Here is a 19,875-nt window from a genome sequence, read left to right as displayed (position 1 = left end):
TAGGACCCATGGGATCACAGTCCCACTGCAGAGTTCTACCTCAGACTGCAATTCACAAAAGCCACCACACTAGACATGGAGGCGCCTAAGCTAGCCAGTGGAAGATGCTGATGAGAAGGGTATGTGCTAAGCCCTGCTCCTCTCATGGAGATAGGTGCCTGTTTGCGATTCTGAAGTTGGGTACCCTCTTTAGAGTTAGATGCCTTACGCTGTTTTAGCAAGGAGCTGTTTCCGGTGGTGGTGCCCACCTTCTAAATTTTAGACCAATAGTTAGGGCACTCACCTGGGATGTGGGAGACCTAGGTTCAATTGCCATCTCTCTGCCAGAGCGGGAGGAAGACTTGATCAGACTTGATCTCCCATCTCTCAGGTGAGTGTTCTAACCATTGGGTAATGTGATATTTTTATGTGACATGCCCTCATTCTCTCCTATTGAAGTTGTTGTACTCTGGATAAATAATTAGTCATTGGAGCAGGGGAACTGGATCCTGGGTCTCCCACTCATTGGGTGAATGTGTTAACCACCATGCTATACAGTCATTCTCATTCTTCTATATGCATTTTCTGTCACTTGCTCTCATTTCATTTGGACCCCATATGTGATTTAGGTGGTTGAATGCCTATCTTTCTGCCTGTTTGTCAATCAGTGTGTGACTTAGTTAGAAGATAGGTGACAAGACACCTTCAGAGATGCAGCTGTTACTCCTGGGGGAATTCTGCACCAAAAAATTTAAAATTCTGCGTATTTTATTTGTCAAAATAACACCATATAATCACACCAGTTTCAATTATTTTAGTAATTTATTTCAAAATACCTGTCAGCAAGTATGTCTGTAACAATATAGATGATAAAAAAGATTCAGGAAATGTTTTTAGACAAATAGATTCCTTACTAGGCATATTAATACGGAATTCTGAGTAATAATTCATTTAAACTACAGTATAGAACCGTATTCTCTGGACCCCTCAGAAGCAGTGCAAAGACTTGGGGGAGTCGAGGTAACGGAGGAGCTGAGGGAGAAGGAAGTAATTGATGGGAAGGAGGCTGGGTATGAACTTGAAGGGTTGTTGGGTATGGGCGGGAAAAGTATGGAACAGGTATTTTGGGGGGGGCGGGGAGAGATTGTTAAGGAGCATCCCCATGCTGATCCTGGCTGACCCTTAGCCGCTCCCATTCAGTCAGGCACATGTGCCCCTGTCCCCATGTGTCTTTGTGCCCCCACTCAGCCATCCCCCTACCCCCTTGTAGCTCTGCACCCCTTTCACCTCTGCCCATGTGTCCCTGCACCCTCTCAGCCAACCCCCTCCCCTCATCTCCATGTGTCCCTGCACCTCCGTCCCATGTGTCTCTGTGCCCCCACTCAGCCACCCCTTTCCCCCTGTAGCTCTGCATCCCCTCCCCCTCTGCCCTGTCGTCCCCCACTAGCCCTTATGAGCCCTGTCTGACCTCCCAGCAGCCCCACACTGTCTGTCTCCCGACCTGGCCTGACAGGCACTGTGAAGAAGGCAGGCTTTTTCTCTTCCCTAGCATAGCTGGGGCTTGCCAGGAGCGGCTGCTGTGTCTAGCACCGCAGCACCCTCTGGTGGGCAAAAGGCGGAACTGCAGAAGTTCTTTTCTGCTGGGAGCTGCTGCTCTGTTCTAGTGCCACTGCGCGTTCTGGTAGGCAAAAGGTGGAACTGCAGCAACTTTTCAGCTGAAGCTGTTTTCTGCAAAAAATAAAAAATATGCGTGGTACATGAAATATGCACACGCACAGTGATGCAGAATTCCCCCAGGAGTAAGCTGTGTGCATGCTCAGAGCAGAAATGTAGGCACCTAGGGAACTTTTAGTGCAAAAGCTTAGGCGTAGAGCGCGTGTAGGCACCTGCAGGGTTTGGCAGGGGTTTTGTGCATTGCCGTGGTACCAAACTCAGGTTTTAGCTGTCTGTAATAGGGACATGGCATCTAACTCCTTTTGAGCATCTGGGCGTACCTGATAGCAGTAGTACATTGTTATCCTCTATGTGGACTTGCACTAAGGGGGGATGAAACGCTTTTCCCATTGGTTTCACAGATATTTGAGAGCAGAGGAATGGTGAGGCTCGGGTGTTTGGGGTTCCATTCCAGGCTCTGCAGAGGAGTGTGCTCTAGCAGATGCAGACTTTTCTTCCCATTCCCCTGGAGCATGAACCCTTTTGCCCCATCCGACCCAACCTGACCCTGTCAAAGTCCTGTCTCTTTCTCTTCCCAGCCCCATTCTCCTTACGTAGTAAGTGACCGTCTCTAGTCCTCAGATTTTTCATCCTGGTTCTAGTCTTTTTCTCTCCTTCCCCTCTCCTTGTCTGATCTGTTGCTCTCTTTCCTCCCCCCTCCCCTGGCCAAAGCGTCCACATTCCCCAGTCCTGTTTTCTCTCCCCAGGCTTCAATCTCAATGTCCCTACCTACTCCAGCTCTTTATCCCAGTCTGTTGCCCAGCCGGTCCCAGTTTTAACCCTATACCCTGGCTTATTATATCTATCTCTCCTGCCTCCACCTTTTCCCCCCTGCCATCCACTGGTCTCTTTGCCCCCCCTGTTCCAGTCTCTCCCCCCAATTTCTAGTCCCAGTTTCCCTCCAACAACCCCCCCCCACCCCCAAGCCTACAGTCCCAGTCTGCATCCCTAGATTCTTTGTCCCATCTTTTCTCCCATTGCTGGGCTGCCTCTTGTAGTCTCTGTATTCAAATCAGGCAGCTTCCTCTACCACACTGACTGGACCCAGTAGGGAGTGAATTCTGAGAATGGGAGAGACAGTCTCCCTGTTTTTATGTCTAGTCCCTCCACAGAGCACAGCAATCAGAGCTGTAATTGCAGGAAAAGTACTGCTCAGCCCTGGGCTGGAGCATGCTCAGTGTGTACAGAATCTTTGGATATTTTAGCTGTTAAACTCTAAGGGTTTGTTTACACTGCAGCTGCAGGTGTGATTTGCAGCTAATGTAGACAGACCCATGCTTGCTGTACTCTAGCTAGCTTGCTAAGAATAGAAGTGAGGATGCCACAGCACGGCTGCACAAGTGAGTATGTACCCAGCAGGACTGGGTAGGTTTGTGCAGCCTACCCTGAAACCTGCACCATGGCATCCTCAGTTCTCTTTTTAGCAAGCTAACTAGAGTACAGGTAGTGTGGGTATGTCTACATGAGGTGCAAATCACAGCTTTACTTAGCATATGAAAACTTCAATTTTTCAAAGGCTTATAACTTGGTGAGATTTGAGCAGATTTCCACAGGGGCAGCAAAAGGCACATTCCTCATACGAAGGCCACCTCAATGCCAAATTTCTAATCGTTTGCTCCAAAGTATGGTGATGCAAGTGCTTTTCTAAATAAATAAAAAGGTCACCAGATTTTTTTAACACAGGCAAACAATGTGTTTTTTCCCTATCATCATTCTTGGAAACTGCAGAATCATTTTGGCTGAATCTTTCTGAAACAATTCAGGCTCAGGCAGTCACCTGGCATTGAACTTCAACCCGAAGGGTTAACGTTTAGCAAAGTTATAAGCAATTGAAAACTGGGTCTTATAATAGGAAGTGGTTGGGAAATCTTAATAGGCCATGCTACCAGCCCTACCTATCATATTTGGTTATAACCTAGGTTTTCCAAGATGTTTCCATAGTCGTTGGAGAACTGGTGCTTGATGTGTTTGACTATTTTTAAGGGGTACATTTCAAAAACAGATTGAGGTGATTACATCAGACATTTCAGCTGTCTGTAGAATACAAGTAATGAGTAAAAAGCAGGAATGCTAGGAATGCAAGTAGTTTAAAACTTTTTTACGGTTCAGCGAAAATATGGAATGAAGGGGCAAGAGTCTGTTACTGAACTAATGTTTTGTTCGTTGTTTAGGGAAGCTTTTAAATTGATTGCTTCTCAAAGTTACACATAATTTTGGTGGATTTTTTTAACTTTCTAACTTTTGTTAGGACAGGCTAGACAATTGTATTAACTTCTTGTTTTCAGTTCTAGGAACAAAATAATCCCCAAAACATGTTCTTTGTTTGTTTAATACAAAAGTATGAACAGCCATCATGTTTTTAACTGAATTACATTTTTGTGGACAGATACGAGAATCTGATGCAGATCCACTTGGAAACAGAAATGGATGAAATTTCGGAGATACATACTAAACTATTGCTTGTAAGTGTCTAATATTGTAATAAGTTCTCCTCAAAATATTGAGTGTACCTGTATAAAAGTCCAAAGATGCAGTTTTGAAAGATGCTTTCTACAAGGAAAAACCTCTAGATTTTCTTAGCAGCTTTCCTCTTCTTCTGAGAGTTTCTTTGCATACGAAAATTGTGATGTGGTTATTTTCTAAAGAAAAATACAGCTGTGTTATCTGGTACTTTACCAACTGGAAAGCTCTGTAAACCAGCATTTCGGGAGGGTGTGTGGGGCGTGGGCTGTGGGAGAGAGTTTGGGCATGGGAGAGGGCTCAGGACAGGGGGTTGGGGAGGGGTTTTGGGGTGCTGGATTTGAGTAGCGTTCAGCTCGGGCGACTTCCCGCAAGCAGCGACATGTCCCTGCTGCTCCTCTGCACCTCCGCCTAGGAGCTGCAGGGATATGTTGGCGCTTGTGAGGAGCTGCCCGAGGTGAGCTCTGCCCAGATCTGGCACCCCAAAACCTCTCCCATGCACATTCGAGTGGAAAGAGCAATGTGTCCACTGAAGGAGTCATCCCAGATATCAGACACTCAAAAAAATATCCTTAGCACCAAGCTTTAAAAAATCTAAATGTGCTTATTTTGCATTTCATTTGGAAGGATCCCAAAGTTCTTCACATATTTTGTAAAATGTGTATGAATCATGTCACTACCATGTCCTTTGAAATCTACAGAGTTTTAAATTAAAAAAGGAAATTTTAAAATACTAAATAATGGAGAATTTAATATTTGTCCAAGGATAGTATTATAGCAAAGTTGTTCCTATTCTATAGGCTATGTAAATAGGAGAATGAAAAACTATAGTTTTAATTGTCAGATACAAAACAGACCAGGAATATTCTTGTGGGATCTAGAGAAAGTGAAGCTTTGAGCCTCTCACAGAAAGAGCTAGTATGGCATATAATCATATCTAGTACCCTACTGGATTTTAGCTGTCCCTGTGCCCACCCTAACTCCCCTTTGTGGCTCATCTTGGGGATGGCGATTACATCTCTGCCATGCCAGGAATCTCATACTCAGGGTGATATAATGATGATGTCTCTGATGGGCTCTTTGCTGATTCTCTGCTGCTACTGGGCTCTTGAACCTAGTTGTCGTGAAATAAAAACTGAATTTATTAGCAAATTACAGAAACAGAGAATATTAAAGTAAAATGGTAGGCACATAATACATTCATCTGGGCAAATACCATGGAAAGGTGGGGGGTTTTTTAGGTAGGTCGTGTGGTTAGAAAGTTATTTTTTATGACATTTTGTAGAGTTCCATGATTTATGTTTCTCAGTGACTTCAGATCTCCTCTGTTTAAAAGTGTGTGTGTGTGTGTATGTACATATATAATATTTAGCTGCCAGCTCATGCAGACTCAACCTGGAATCTGAAAGTCAGTCTGAGTTCTTTCTGGATTGCACTCCAACAAAATAAAGATCATGCAATAAGAATTCAGTTAATAGTTTTTTGATATGCAAGCCAAAACAAAAGTCAGCTTGCTGTCTTCAAGCGCTATTGTTTCTGTAGTGTTAACAGTGTGAATAAAAAACACGAAATGCATTGGGAGATCTAGAGGAAGACTATCTTACTGTATTTTTCTTGTCTTTTGTAATGTGTTGGTTGCAGCATTTGTATGGTTGAAGGTTGGTGTTAGGAGGCTTCATGGAGAAAGAGTTTGATGCACTGAAGCAGGGAAGAAGTTCCAGGATTGGGCAGTATAGGAGAAAAAGCATGAAGATAGGTGAAAGAGAGAGACAAAGAGAAGATACTGCTTATTGAGAAAATAAATGTTAATCAGCAGAAATATTAACTCCAAAGAAGATACTTTTCCTAATAATGCCATATTTGTATGTTCTTAAAGTGAACATTTGAGCTGCTAAATACTTCATAAGTTGTCTAGGCATATTCCTATAGTTGGAGAAAATTAGTGAAGTGAGGACTAGGTGGTGGTGGTGGTGGTATTATTATTATTTCTTATCACTATAATAAAGTGAAAATGCACTGAATCCCATCTCAAGTGCAAGATCATTTGTGATTTTTGGCAATGGTAGTGGTGAAACTGTTGTTCTTAAGCAGCTTTCTAGCTCTCGGGGAACAATAGAGCCCAGTCTTCATGACATTGAAGATAAACTGTCTCCTGGTGGATTGCTGAGTGATACCTGGGCAAATCAGGAAGGCACACATCCCAGAGACAGAAAGTAAGTGACAACTTCACATTCATTACTTGAACATATTCTCATTTCTGGACTGACCTACATTCATTATAATTAACCTTTTGTTTCCACCCACCCCCACCCCCTTCTAGTCCAGAAAAGCTACAAGTATTGCTGAGTTCTATCACAGATATTTATTATCAGTTCAAGAAAGACAAAGCAGAACGTAGTAAGTAATTCTATTTTTAGTATACATTAAGAATAATTAAAAGTATAAAGGACAAGTCAGCCTTAAGTCTGTTCAGATATTTTTAGTAGTGATGGGGAGAAATGGCCAACAACAGTGAATATGTCCTGAGTGCTCTGTAGGACAACAGTTAGGAAAATAATCTGAGGGAATAAGTGAACCACAACTTTGGTTTTATAAATTTAAACGTCTGCATTGAAAAAAGTAAATGTCCATGCTTGCTACCTAATGCTTACTCAGACTGGGATAAAACAATTCTGTAGGATGATGGCTAAATGTAATAGAATTAAATCAGTAATATCTTTGATTTCCTCTGATACTAGGACTTCCTTATAATGAGGAACAAATCCACAAATTTGACAAGTAAGTGTTAAAATTACATTTAAAAAAATATCACTTGTGCTAAGGTCCCTGACAAATCTTTGGCAGTTACCTTTCCTGCTGGTTCCTCTTCGATATAGATTATAAGCTCTTTCGAACAGCAACTTTCTTTCAATTTCTGTCAAGCACGATGACAGATTTTATGCATATTTGTTAATCATAATTATCTGCTTTCTAGAGATGGGGTAACTTTATATACCTTGAAGTGTGGATGTTAATTAACCAATTGGTCTTTGTCTGAGGGCATATATTTGTTTGAGTGCATGTGTATGTAAAATACCTTGTACCCAGTAGACATTTTGTAATTCCTGCCTCCTTTCCAATTTGCTACTCTTAAGGAATGTCTATAGTTGACTTCTCTCCCTAAAGTGTTCTGCCTTTGCTACTACCAGTGGAGCTCCAGTGTTTTCCCTTTGGGGTCTCCAAGTGTCACTTGGGATCCTGAGCACATCTCTTTTTACTCCATGCACTCCCAAAAGGAAATTGCTAGAGGATGGCATAAAGTATTGCTTTCTGTTCTGCGATTGCAGTAATTTCAGCGGTGGTGGTCTGAGAACTCAGCTCCTAGATCTTGGGTCTTTTTGGTGGCAGCAGAATTACTGGCTGGCCACTCCAGCCTTAATTGTAGCACTTTATCACTGGGTAGGCAAGTGAGCAGTGTTCATTTCAGCTGCTTCCTGGGTGGATGCCAGTTGTGCGATATTAATGAGAAAATAGGTACTTTGTCCATATATAAACCATACAGGTAAGATTACCAACTAGCCATCATTCAAGACTTTGTTCAGTAAAAACCTAAACGCTGACATGGGAGTTGTAGTCTTTCAAAATTTCACATTCCATGATTCCACTTCCTAGTTCACACACACAAGCATGGTTAGTGCTGAGACCACTGCCTATCAAGCTGACCAATATTGTCTGACTATGTCCTCCTTCTTTGCTCATCTGTATCCACCTCTTATCTTACACTTAGACTGTAAGCTTAATGGGGTATGGGTCTGCCTTTTTGTTCTGTTAGTACAGTGCCTAGCACAGTGGAGTCATGGTCCATGACTGATGCTGCTAGGCACTATGGTAATACAAATAATGAATTATAAGAAGTTCCTCTGTCCTTTCTATCCATCATTTCCTTTCCTTAAATATAATCAAGGTTTCAAATTTTAAATGGAAAAAGTAGTATGAGTGCATAGTTTGTAAATAATAGTTACAACTAGCCAAATTTTTGCCTCAAATGGGACATTTGAAATTGGAACATCTTGGAAATTAATTTTGAAATATAACCTGGCAGTTCATCCAGTATAAATACATTATGGTAGCACACAAAATAAGTTGGATAAAGGTTTTTTAGACATTTTTAATCTTTATATACCTCGTATGCCTCAAAACTTAAAAAAAATCATTTGGGGAATGAAGTCCTGCAAGTGATATAACAATATTCAGTTGATTATTTCTGTATTGCAGGCAGAAGCTGAATTTACATGCCACAAAAGCCATCTCTCTGTTCAAAGATGAATGTGTCAGCAAGTATGAGACATTTTTGGACAAGGCAGAGGACTGGATGAGGCAAGAGACTGATTCATTAGAGTGCAACATTGTGACAGCACCATGATTTTGCTGATTGCCTTTTTAAAATACTTTTTTTTTTGCTTCCAGAAAGATGCTTCATTTAAGGAAACAGTTACTGACGATCACCAGACAGTGTTTTGATATTGAAGAAGAGGTATCCAAATACCAGGACTATATAAATGAGGTATACTGGTCCTAAATTATGTCCAGTTTTTAGATTGAGTGAGCAAAGGATTCTATTCCATTTCCCTCAACAGGATAGTTTACCAAGTTCCACTTACATCTGTGCAAACCTACTGAGAGTAATAGGACTGCACAGATGTAATAGTTTGGCCTGTAGAAGCTGTATTGCTAGTGATGTGTGAGCTGGATAGAACGCCGCCTGATTCAGAGTCCAGACTGAGTTTACAGGATCAGCAGTTTAAAAAAAAAAACAACTGAGCAACTTTAGATGTTTTTCAGTGATTCCATCTCAATCTTTTCTATGTGGCTCCCATCACCATAATCTCTGAGCATCCTGAACATTAATGAATTTATCTTCATACATTCTTCTGAGGTTGAGACGTATTATCCCCATTTTATAGACAGGGAATTGAGGCGCAGAGACTAGCTTAAGCTCTCTCTCACTCTGTGGCAGAGTTAAACCAGGATTCTTGTGTCCCAGTCTTGTGCCTGAGCAACAGAACAATGAAACCCCGCCGTGTCGTTTTTACAGTCATTCTTCACAGTAAAACCACATTTTAGGAACAATATACAATTGGAAGAAACTTGTTAAAATCTCTGCCATGAGGCCAGAATTATTGAATTTTTTAGCACTCGGACAGTTGCCATTTGGAGCGCAGATCTATTCAGAGCCACCAGAATCAGTTCAAAACCAGGTTCCTGGGGAAAAATCAGAGGCATGAAAGTGTATATCTTGCTTTCTTCTGCAGAATCTAACCATTCATTAAAGATGCGTCAAACGTTTAAGACATTCAGACATGATATGTATTAGTCTTCATTATACAGTGTCCCCAAATACAGAAAGAAGTCTGAGGGCAAATAAACATATTTTAGTACAACAAAATTACTTTTTTAAAAAAACACAAGTGTAAAAAGGGGGGGAATCCAGCTGATCTCCCTGAGCAAAAGTCTGAGAGGAGCAGGGTCATTACTATATTTATTAATAATGTTCCTTGTGCCTAGGAGCCCCAGTCATGGATCAGATCCCTTTTATGATAGGCACTGGACAAACATACAACAGGGAGAATATCTCTGTTCTTGAGAGCTTACAAAGAGTAAAATGAGAGAATGCAACAGACAGACAGGGGAGAGCATGAGTCAATACTACTCAGCATGATAGGCAGCACACAGCTGCCTAACCATAGTCATGGCTTTTGTAGGGGAATAATTCAAGGAGGGATTTGAAGGTGGACATTGAAATGCACATGGCAGTTTGTTGGCCTGTGATCATGTTACTTACTTACCTTATTTATTTATTGCAGTTACAAGAAACTCTGCGACAGAAAACATTTGCAGCTTCCACTGGGATCAAACATACAATGAATCCAATCTATCCAAGTTCAAACACTTTAGTGGAAATGACTCTTGGGTAAGAATTAGGTGGATAATTGTAATACTTTCATGTGCTTTCTATAGAGGAATTAGAGAAAATTTGTGTTTTTTATCGTTGACTTAACTTGTCTTTCCATTTTTAAAGCAGTTAAGTGGCTACGGCATAAACGTCAGGCATTTTCTGTCGGTTACAAAAACAAACTGGTATTTCTGAATGCTGATGTACTTATGGACATGAGGGAAAAATCATACCATTCACTGTTTTCATTTATTACTTTTGTCAGATTTTGTTCTCAAGCCAACTTAATATGCTTCTCCTTTATTTTGTACACGATTGCAAGTTACTGGAAACTTCATTGTGATGAGTCACTCTAATGTTTGGGCATCTTCAGAATATTTTTTCTTCCAATTTTATTATTAGAGAAACTGTTTCTATTATACCATTTTGACACATTTATTTCATAATGAATGTAACATTAAAACTGGCATGCAATGGATAAAACCGTTTATAATCACTGAAGACCTTTCTTTTGCTTTTTGTTATACAGTATGAAGAAACTGAAGGAGGAAATGGAAGGTGTTGTTAAAGAACTAGCTGAGAATAACCACATTTTAGAAAGGCAAATAGTAATTTTTACTTTTTGGTGGGGGGTGTTATAATTTGGTATGGAAGTTAATGGATGCAGGGAGCTAGAAAATGGGCAATTTTATCTCTTGGACAACTGTAGTATAGACACCTGTTTCCAAATTGTTGCTCTGAGACATGTTTCAAGCTGATATGGCCACAGTTGTTGTCTTTATTTGAAAACAATGCTATTTGTTCCATTACTGTGGAAGTCAATTTGTGATGCAGGTAAAAGCACCAAGAGAGCTGAAATTACCTAGGGTCACTTAGTGGAAATAACTGTTGCTCAGAGTGGTGAATGCTGGATTTACACAGTATTTCTTGCAGTGATCCACAGGCTCGTATCTAAACTTTTTTTAATTTTCAGATATCACTTTAAGTTTAATAACTATGGAATGATACCAATCTGTATTAGTCATTCTGCAGTTTTAGCATTAGCTGTAATGAAATAGCACTGAGAAAACAAGTCAATCATACTTTTTATAACCATGCTGAAACAGTGCTTTCTTTAATGGCACTGAAAATGATTCTGTTCTGTCTATGCTAGCAGTCAAATCATTTTCATTCACTGGTTCAGGGGTATCCATTGCACATGGCAGCTATTAGTAATGGGTCCATTTCCTACACAGGTGTTACGATCTGCCTAAGGCCTCCTAGTGAATTAGTGAGTCAGTGGTAGCACTGGGCTAAGAACTCACTTGTTCCTGGTTCTTGGTCCTGTGCTTAGATCATTCAGTTACCTGTTGTATACACACTCTTCATGTGTCTCCAAGAATACAATTTTAAGAAATAAATGTGTGTTGGGGTGTGGCAAGAGAGGAGGAAAGAACATAATTAAGTTATAGTTAAATGAACTCAAAAAAGAAACACGTTAATTTTATTCTAGAGTAAGCGTTAATTTATTGTGTATTAAATCAAGTTTAATCAGCTAAGAATAAAATGTTTCTTTCACTTTAGATTTGGTGCTTTGACTGTGGATGGTGGCCTGCGGAATGTAGACTGTATCTAGTCAACAAAGGACCATGAAAAGACTGTTCATTTTTCACAGAAAAAAAAATGCTATAAGGGGCATTTAAATGCAGAAAAAGCATTCTGTACAGCAATTTTTTTCTGCAACTCTAGTATTTAACAAAATTATGTAAATATGTATATACTGTAAATATAACGATTATGTCAGTTTTTTGTTAATGTTAAAATAGAATTACTGTTAAATTTTCTGACCTGGTTATAAATTTTATCCCTTTAAGGAACTATGGCAAAGGATTACGGCAATAATGCTAAATAGACATTCATTGAATGTTGACTTTTGGGTCACGATTTACTTTTGTTTCTTGAAAGAGAATTTGTGGCTTGAACTAGCTTGCATTCAGAGAAGTTATGAATAGTTTTTAAAACAGTGGTCCCGAAACTGTGCGGCGCACCCCCTTAGGGGTGTGTGGAAGAATGTTTTGGGGGCACACAGCAGGGCCCAGGTCAGTCCCCACAGGGGATGGGGTGGGAGTACCACCCAGCTGTGCAGTAATGCGGGAGGGGGGCATAGACAGATTCCATTACTGGTAAGGGGGGAGTTGCGACAGGAAAAGTCTGGGCACCACTGTTTTAAAGGGCGCTTGGGCTTCCCTTAATACCAGTGTGTTATTTCAGAACCTAGTCAATGACTCATGATCAACTACAGTACTTGAATGAAGACCATTTGATCTTGTCTTTGCATCTGTAATTCAATGTGAACAGCGTGCATTTAGGACAAAGAGAGGAGATACGTTTCTTCCCCCTTGTCTACCAAGTTAATAGTCCACTTGTGGGTGAGAAAATAAATTCACAAGGTTTTTAGTCCTGTCCATGTTGGGTGCCATGTTCTCCATGATAATCATTTGGCTAAGTATTATGGGAGTTTAGTGTTGGAGTCCATAAATCACTTTGTCTTGCTTCAGTGCTAGTTTAATATCAGCAAAATAACTATTTTTTAAAAATGTAATTCTCAGAAAAGGACCAAAACCAACAAAGTACAGTGTCACAGCTTATGACTAATAAGATGTTAAACTTGGGAGGGAAAACCTAGTAATGCTTTCTTACATCTGTGGTGCCCCATACTGAAGGCTTCTGGCATCTAACAAAAATTATCTGAAACCAAAAGCAGCTACTAAATAGAAAAGTTAGCACATTCAAAACCAGTAACTGCACGCAGCCCAACCCCAAATACAAAGTTAATACTACACCCTGCTCCTCCAACACTGCACAACTCAGCCCAAAACATGGAGAAGAAAACTGTCTCCTCCAAAACCTATGAAATTAAAAAGGAAGCAAATACCCTGAGTTTTGCCACTGATGTAGTCTGCTACATATTGTTGAGGAAGAGCATTCAAGGATCATGGGCCTACTGGAGCAAAGGCCTCATCCTTTCTCTTTTGAGACAATGCCATGGATGGCCAACAGTTCCATCTCTGCCATTCCTATTTGCAATAAGGCATGTAGGGTAACATGTAGTTCCTGAGATAGATTAGTCCTAGATTATTTCATGCTTTTTATAAGCACAGTAAAACCCTGAAGCATGCAACCAAATAAAAAGCAGCCAGTAACAGGTACACATGTGTAAGACTCAGTTTTGTGATGTTTATTCCCCTGTCTTTCTGCCCCCATCACAGTATAGGAATAAAAATTTCAAAACATTAAAATGTATTTTATACTTAAAATAGAAATTATGAAGTTGGTGTTTCTGGTTGGTTGCTCCAGTATTAAAGTAGTATATACACTGTTTTACAGTCTCTAATACTGGGTTGCTATCATTGCCTATTCAAATATCATTTACTCCTACGTATGGTAAAAGATGCTCCTCAGCTTGCAAACTTTTTGGAAAAAATTGGTGCAGCAATTTTGTTGCTCAAAAAAGAAAGAAAAAAAAAATCCATTTTTTCTGGGTTAGCCATGTCATTTAAAAGTGTTTACTTCAAAGTATTTAAATTATGGGAATATTTTAGAGCCTGATTGTGTTAGCATGCACATGAATGACTTCATGTCGGTAATCCTGCTGAATGTTAGTAAACTTTATGTGCATAGATGTTTGAAGAATCAGGTTCTTAAATTGTACATAAATGTATATTGGAATAACAGATTATTTCTATGTCTATGTTATTTTTTTCTTTATTTTAAGGAATTTTAACTTTGTAAAACAAATTATATTGGTTGAAAGATTGAATTTTCAGAGAAAAGACAATTGTAAGAGGAATAGAGGAGTCTTATTTCTCCTACATTGAAGCAGTCTGAATGGGGAGGGTTAATCGTTGTAAACATAGAGTTTGTATGCCACAGTGTACAGTCGCTTACTATTTTCACAAGGATGAAAATGTTTAATGTTTTTTTTCTATCATGTTGCTTCATAACATGTTCATTTTAAAACACTGCTGGTTTTAGTCTTGTAAATCCACCAATAATGTATATAGGCTTGTTAAAATTGTTTTGAAAAAGTAATTTGTTACAAACTGGCTAATGGACTTGAAGTAATCAGTTAAGCATATTACCGATTACTTTCTTATGAAACATCCCTTATTGGCTTTAGTCCTTGATGCATGGTGTGTGGTGTACCATGAGATTGGCTGCGTTCATACCAACTGTCATAATATTGTCAATCCTTAATATGGAAAGTAATAGGTTTGCCAAGTCAGACAATTGACAGTATTATAGGGTTTTTTTCCCCCTCTGAAACTGAATTACTACTTTAGAGTTATAGTGTTAAGTAACTGATTAAAGTAATACATTAGCAAGCCCGTCTACGTATTAATTGTAAAATTGCATGAGTGAATGACTTATATACATAAATACAATATCAACCATTTATTCTAAGGTGTGTCTTTAATTTCCAGGCTTCTTTTCATCATTTATTTTCATTTTGTTTCGTAAAAATTGGCTTTTAATTTTCATGATATACCACTATTTCCCCCTTAAACTCAAATGAAATATAAGGAATAAAATTACAAGTTTCAAACCATTATTTAGATTGCAGTAGCAGCAAAAGTGTGCTCAGTACTGTCCTAATACAGAAAAGAGCATTTCTGTCCTGCACAATAATGGAAGCACTAGCATAGACCAGGTGCCAGCAGCAACAAACTTTTTCACCACTGTATTGTTTAAACTTGTTCTGAGCAGTGTGGGTGTGCACATGTTGTGTCCCCTCAGTGCTCATCCTACTGATACCTTTTCTGCACAGGAGCTCCCACTGAATCTTGCTAATTCAGTAGCAGAAGTTTTAAGAAAAAGGTCACTGTGGGCACAGTATGTGGGACTTCATAAAATACCTACAGGGTATAATGCTACAGCATGGATTACAAAAGGCGGCAGGAGACACTTCACTCATAAACATTTTAAAAAGTTGAACAAGCCTTGAAAGGGAGTAAAAGTGAAACAAGGAACAAACAAGCTAGACAAACTGGTTTGGGTAAAATTAGAACCAGTCTCTAGCCAATTCTGAAACAGCTTGCTCTTTCATTTAAGTTTGACTGCTAAGTATTCCAATACGTAACTTTCATGCATGTTTCCTAACTCTCACTTTCTGATTTTGATTATTTTTGATGGATGTATTAACTGTAATAGTTCCAAAAAAGACTAATCTCCAACCAACCAACCTGAGACTAATCGTTTAATTGAAGCAGAGAGGAAAGGTATCAACCCTTAGCCCTAGTGCTTTCCAAAAAGCATTATTGTATACAGAAGAGACTAGGGTAACAGAGGAGACTAGGGTCTGGTCTATGCAAAAAGGTTTACCACCACAGCTGTGCTGGTTAGGAGTGTGAAAAAAATCACAGCCTAACCAACATTGCTATGTGGGCAAAAGCCCTAGTGTAGATGCAGTTTTACCAGCAAAAAAAATCCTTTTACCTATATAGCTTATTTCATGCAGGGAACTCTTGCCAGTATAAGCTATATTTCCACTTTGAGGATTTGCCAGAGTAGCTATACTGGCAAAAAATCTAGTTTCAACAAGATCTAAGCATGCATGGAAGAACCTCTGCAGTACTGTAGCAAGGTCATGTAGCAACTGCTTTAGTTAAGGTTATAAAAGTTACTGTAAACCTCCTTTTTCCAGTCATTCAAACTTTCTAAAAGCTTTGCGTCTTGAACTCAAGTTTTTCATGTCTAGTGCCAACACAAAGTTTATTTTGATTAACTGAAGCACACTTCAATCAAATCTGAGTTCTGTAGAGCTTAAAAAGCAAGTTTTCCTATTTAATAATAGTGCGACTTATTTGTATCACAAAAACAGATGAACTGTTACATGTGAAACTTTGTATGGCTATAGACCTTGCTCTGCAATGTACATGATTCACTACAGTTTAGAAATATGGGGTGAAAAAATTAGAGTTGTTGGTGTTTAAAATTTGCCCAGCTACTCATATTAAACACAGCTAAGTTCTGAGTTATGATATGAATCCTGAATGTGCCGCATATATGCGCAAAGCTAACTTAGCTTACCAATAAAATCCCTAGTCCCTTACTTGCTAAAAACCAGTGCGGGCATTTTTTCAAAAGTTTAAAGGAATCCCAGAACTTGGAAAAGGGATCTCCCTCCTGGACTACTCCAGTATTCTCCACCAAACTACTTTTGCCCATGGCTTGGGGCACATTGGGACATTTTGCTATAAAGTAAAGCTTGTCTGTGCAGGACACAGCTTTCTGAGCAATGAGTCCAAGACTGTGGCACAAACTTTCAAAAGAACTTATCAGCAGAAACCTTAGCACCTTCCCCTCCAAGTGCCACTTCTTCCACCTTGTCTTCTCTAATAAACATGTACATTAAACAAACAAACTCTACCAAAATGAAATACTGCACTGCACACAATTCTCTGGGGGAAGAGGTTGAGAGCGAGAGAACAAACTACATAAGACAGACCTTAGTCATGTTCAATGTACTACTGGATCGCGCTCATGTACTATGGGGATGAGGGCGGGTGGTATAAGAGTCTATTATGGTATAGTGGTAACTGGGCCATAGTTAAGATTACATTACAGTTTTAAGAGGAATTTTAAACTTGTATTTGTAAAAATCTCAAAAATGGCAAAAAATACAAACTTTGAGCATTTTGAAATTTTCATGGTGGTTTGATAAAAAGATGAATTGATACAGAAAGATTAAAAAATCATCCTTTCTGGTGATTTTATACACAAGATTGTCCCACTTTTCTTTGTACCCCTTTTGCAAGAAACCTAAAATACTATGCAATCTGTCTTTTGGGTACATTTTTGTTCCTTGTGTATTGATTCTCACGAAAGCTTATGCTCAAATAAATTTGTTAGTCTCTAAGATGCCACAAGTACTTCTTTTCTTTTTGCGAATACAGACTAACATGGCTGCTACTCTGAAACCTGACAGTAGTGTGTGTCTATAGAATATTTTATTTCTATTTAGTCATAACACAAGATATGTCAAATTTTAATTTGGTGACATTCGCTCTGGGAAGGAGAACTTCCCTGAGCTTGGAAAGAGGAGAGCAGGAGTTTGTATTGTCAATTTTAAGTGCTCTTGCAATTCACTACCCTTATGATTGACTACACCCACAAACCCCAACCTAGAAGACAGGGAAGAGGTGTTGAAACTCTTCCCCCTCGCCCTCTGCAAGCAGAGAATCTAGGTCTCTAATATGACAAACCCCAATCTTGTCCACTGCATCACACAGTTTCCTTTCAGAGTGAGTAAACCAGATTTCCTTTTCCTCTCTGTAACTACTGTAAACCACACTCCTCTCCCAGAGCCAAGTATAGAATCCAGGATTCCTGATTGCCAATATTCTACTACTGACTGGTAAACAGTTGTGTAATCCATTGTTAGCGTGTGTCAATTCCTCTTCCAGTGGCTGTTCTAGAACAGGACTAGTAATTACTGTATTTCTGTAGCTCAAAAAGTAAAGGCCTAAGCTAGGGATCTGAAGGTCAAAGAATTCAAATCCTGCTGCTGGACTATGTGAAGGCTGGCATGGTCACATGTGATTCTTACAGTAAAAAGATGTCTTTAAAACAGGTTTGTACCTAAAAACTATGACAAACTGTAAATTATGGTATGGATCGCCAAAATGCATGTTTCGCATTTCACCTCTCTCTCTCTCTCTCTCACTTTGCTTGTAGCCCATTGGTCAAAGTGTGTGTTGTGTCCCCTCAGTGCCCAACCCAGAGAGGATGAGAGTCTGTAACAATTCTCATCATGAGAATGTGGCTTTTCAGCACAAGCCATAAAGACTCATGCTTTTAGCTCTGAAAGTTGTTTCAATCACTGGTGTTGGCCAACATGACAGCCATCATACTTTCAGGTGTCCATAGTGGCATGTTTGAAGGTTGAGAGGAATGCTTCATACTGGCGGAGAAGGGGGAGAGCAACCGGCAGACCTCGGGGTGTAATGCAGATGTGTGCATGCTGGAGCTGCTGCTGGCTGTATCCAGGTTCTGGAAGTCCACAACAGGCTGTGAAGAGTTTCAGTAAGTGAATGATTACACAGACTCCTTCTCAGAAGTTCCCTCCAGATGACAGGTTATATCAGGGGTGGGCAAACTACGGCCTGCGGGCCACATCCGGCCTGCCAGCCGTTTTAATCCGGCCCTCTAACTCCCACTGGTGACCAGGGTGTGGGGCTTGCCCCGCTCCAGCCGGGGAGCAGAGTTGGGGGCCGCTCCACGTGGCTCCCAGAAGCAGCCGCATGGCCCCCTCTGGGACTCCAGCCAGGGAGCAGGGTTGGGAGCTGAGCCACGCGGCTCCCGGAAGCAGCAGCATGGCCCCCCCCCCTCCAGCTCCTATGTCATAGGGGCAGTCGGAGGCCTTCACCCTGCATGCTGCCCCCGCCCCAAGAGCCGCCCCTGCATCTCCCATTGGCCGGGAACCGAAGCCAATGGGAGCTGCAGGGGCGCTGTCTGTGGACGTGCAGAGCTACCAGACCATGCCACGCATAGGAGCCTCCTCCCGGGGCTCAAGGCTAAGAGTGCAGGATCTGGGAGGGAGTTATGGTGTGGGAGGGGGCTCAGGGTTGGGAGGCAGGATCTGGAAGGATGTTAGGGTGCGGGAGTGGGCTGGAGTTAGGGGTGCAGGGTCTGGGTGGGAGTTAGGGTGCGGGAGTGGGCTGGGGGTGCAGAGTCTCGGAGGGAGTTAGGGTGCGGGAGCAGGTTGGGGATGGGGGGTCTGGCCAGGAGTTAGGGTGAGGGAGGGGGCTCAGGGCTGGGGCAGGGGGTTGGGGTGCGGAGCACTTACCTGGAGTAGCTCCCATTTGGTGCGGGGTGTGCAGGTGCAGGGAGTTCAGGTGGCTCATATTTAGCTTGTGACCCCCAGATCCCTTTCTGCAGTACTCCTACCTAGGCAGTCATTTCCCATTTTTTTGTGTGTGCAGCTGATTGTTCCTTCCTAAGTGGCGTACTTTGCATTTGTCCTTATTGTATTTCATCCTATTTACTTCACACCATTTCTCTAGTTTGTCCAGATCATTTTGAATTTTAAATTTTGAATTTGTAATGAAAGAGTGTCATGAAGCAGAGGCACAAGGAGGTAAAGTTAAAGTTGCAACATTCATTTTAACGGGCTTCTTGACTTTGAAGGGCTTAACTCTAATGCTGCTTCAAGTGCCTAGGTAGGAGACACTCAAAAATAATGTGTTTCGGTCTTCACTGCTTCCTGCTCCGCTAGCTTGCAAAAGATTAAACACAGACCTCATAAAAAAATACATTTATTAAAAAATCTCAAACTTTGTGTAATGCTCTGCGATTGATGAACCCAGCCACCGTTGACCAAAGCTGCCAGAATGTAATTGTCCTTGACCAATATACTTAAATTGCATTTTTGTCCTGTAGTTTTCAAACCATTTAAAAAAAAAAGTAAAGAAGTGTTATTAGCATATTGCAGAGCACAATAAAAAAGAAGAGACATATGAAGCAATTTGCTGGAGATGCAAGCTGATCTAGGAGATAACTCACGGGTTTAGCACAACAGAAAGATGGGCTTTGTTTCCAGCTCTGCTACAAAATTCCTCTGTGACGGTGAGAAGTCCCTTAGGCTCCCTGAGGTACAAAGAGGTTATCTGTAAATAAGAGTAATATTTGACTCCCACCAAACTCCCCAGCAGTTTCTGGGAAGCACAGAAAATTAAGAGCAGGAGTGTAAGTAATAATACTAGAATTCAGAAATTCTTGATGTCCAGCCCTGGGGAGGATATCCATTCTAT

The 19,875-nt window shown here is 40.6% G+C and overlaps 1 protein-coding gene across 6 annotated transcripts in view; it reads left to right on the top strand.

Annotated features, from left to right (window-relative positions):
* The window catches only part of TBK1 (TANK binding kinase 1), a 62,198-nt gene extending 45,319 nt beyond the window's left edge, over positions 1-16,879 (top strand). For 4 of the 6 annotated variants that reach the window (XM_074942118.1, XM_074942119.1, XM_074942120.1 and 1 more), the window contains 9 exons: positions 4,079-4,154; positions 6,241-6,365; positions 6,473-6,549; positions 6,891-6,930; positions 8,407-8,508; positions 8,599-8,695; positions 9,996-10,102; positions 10,614-10,685; positions 11,648-16,873. In XM_074942118.1, the coding sequence (XP_074798219.1) occupies positions 4,079-4,154; positions 6,241-6,365; positions 6,473-6,549; positions 6,891-6,930; positions 8,407-8,508; positions 8,599-8,695; positions 9,996-10,102; positions 10,614-10,685; positions 11,648-11,699 (748 nt within the window). In that variant the 3' untranslated portion in view covers positions 11,700-16,873. Of the gene's footprint in view, positions 1-4,078; positions 4,155-6,240; positions 6,366-6,472; positions 6,550-6,890; positions 6,931-8,406; positions 8,509-8,598; positions 8,696-9,995; positions 10,103-10,613; positions 10,686-11,647 lie in introns of all 6 variants that reach the window. The other 2 variants (XM_074942123.1, XM_074942122.1) reach the window with 2 other exon arrangements.
* The last annotated feature ends 2,996 nt before the right edge of the window (positions 16,880-19,875 follow it).

The sequence above is a fragment of the Natator depressus genome, chromosome 1 (genome assembly GCF_965152275.1).
Source record: "Natator depressus isolate rNatDep1 chromosome 1, rNatDep2.hap1, whole genome shotgun sequence".
NCBI classification, from domain to species: domain Eukaryota; kingdom Metazoa; phylum Chordata; order Testudines; family Cheloniidae; genus Natator; species Natator depressus.
This window is presented reverse-complemented; position numbering and strand designations above follow the sequence as displayed.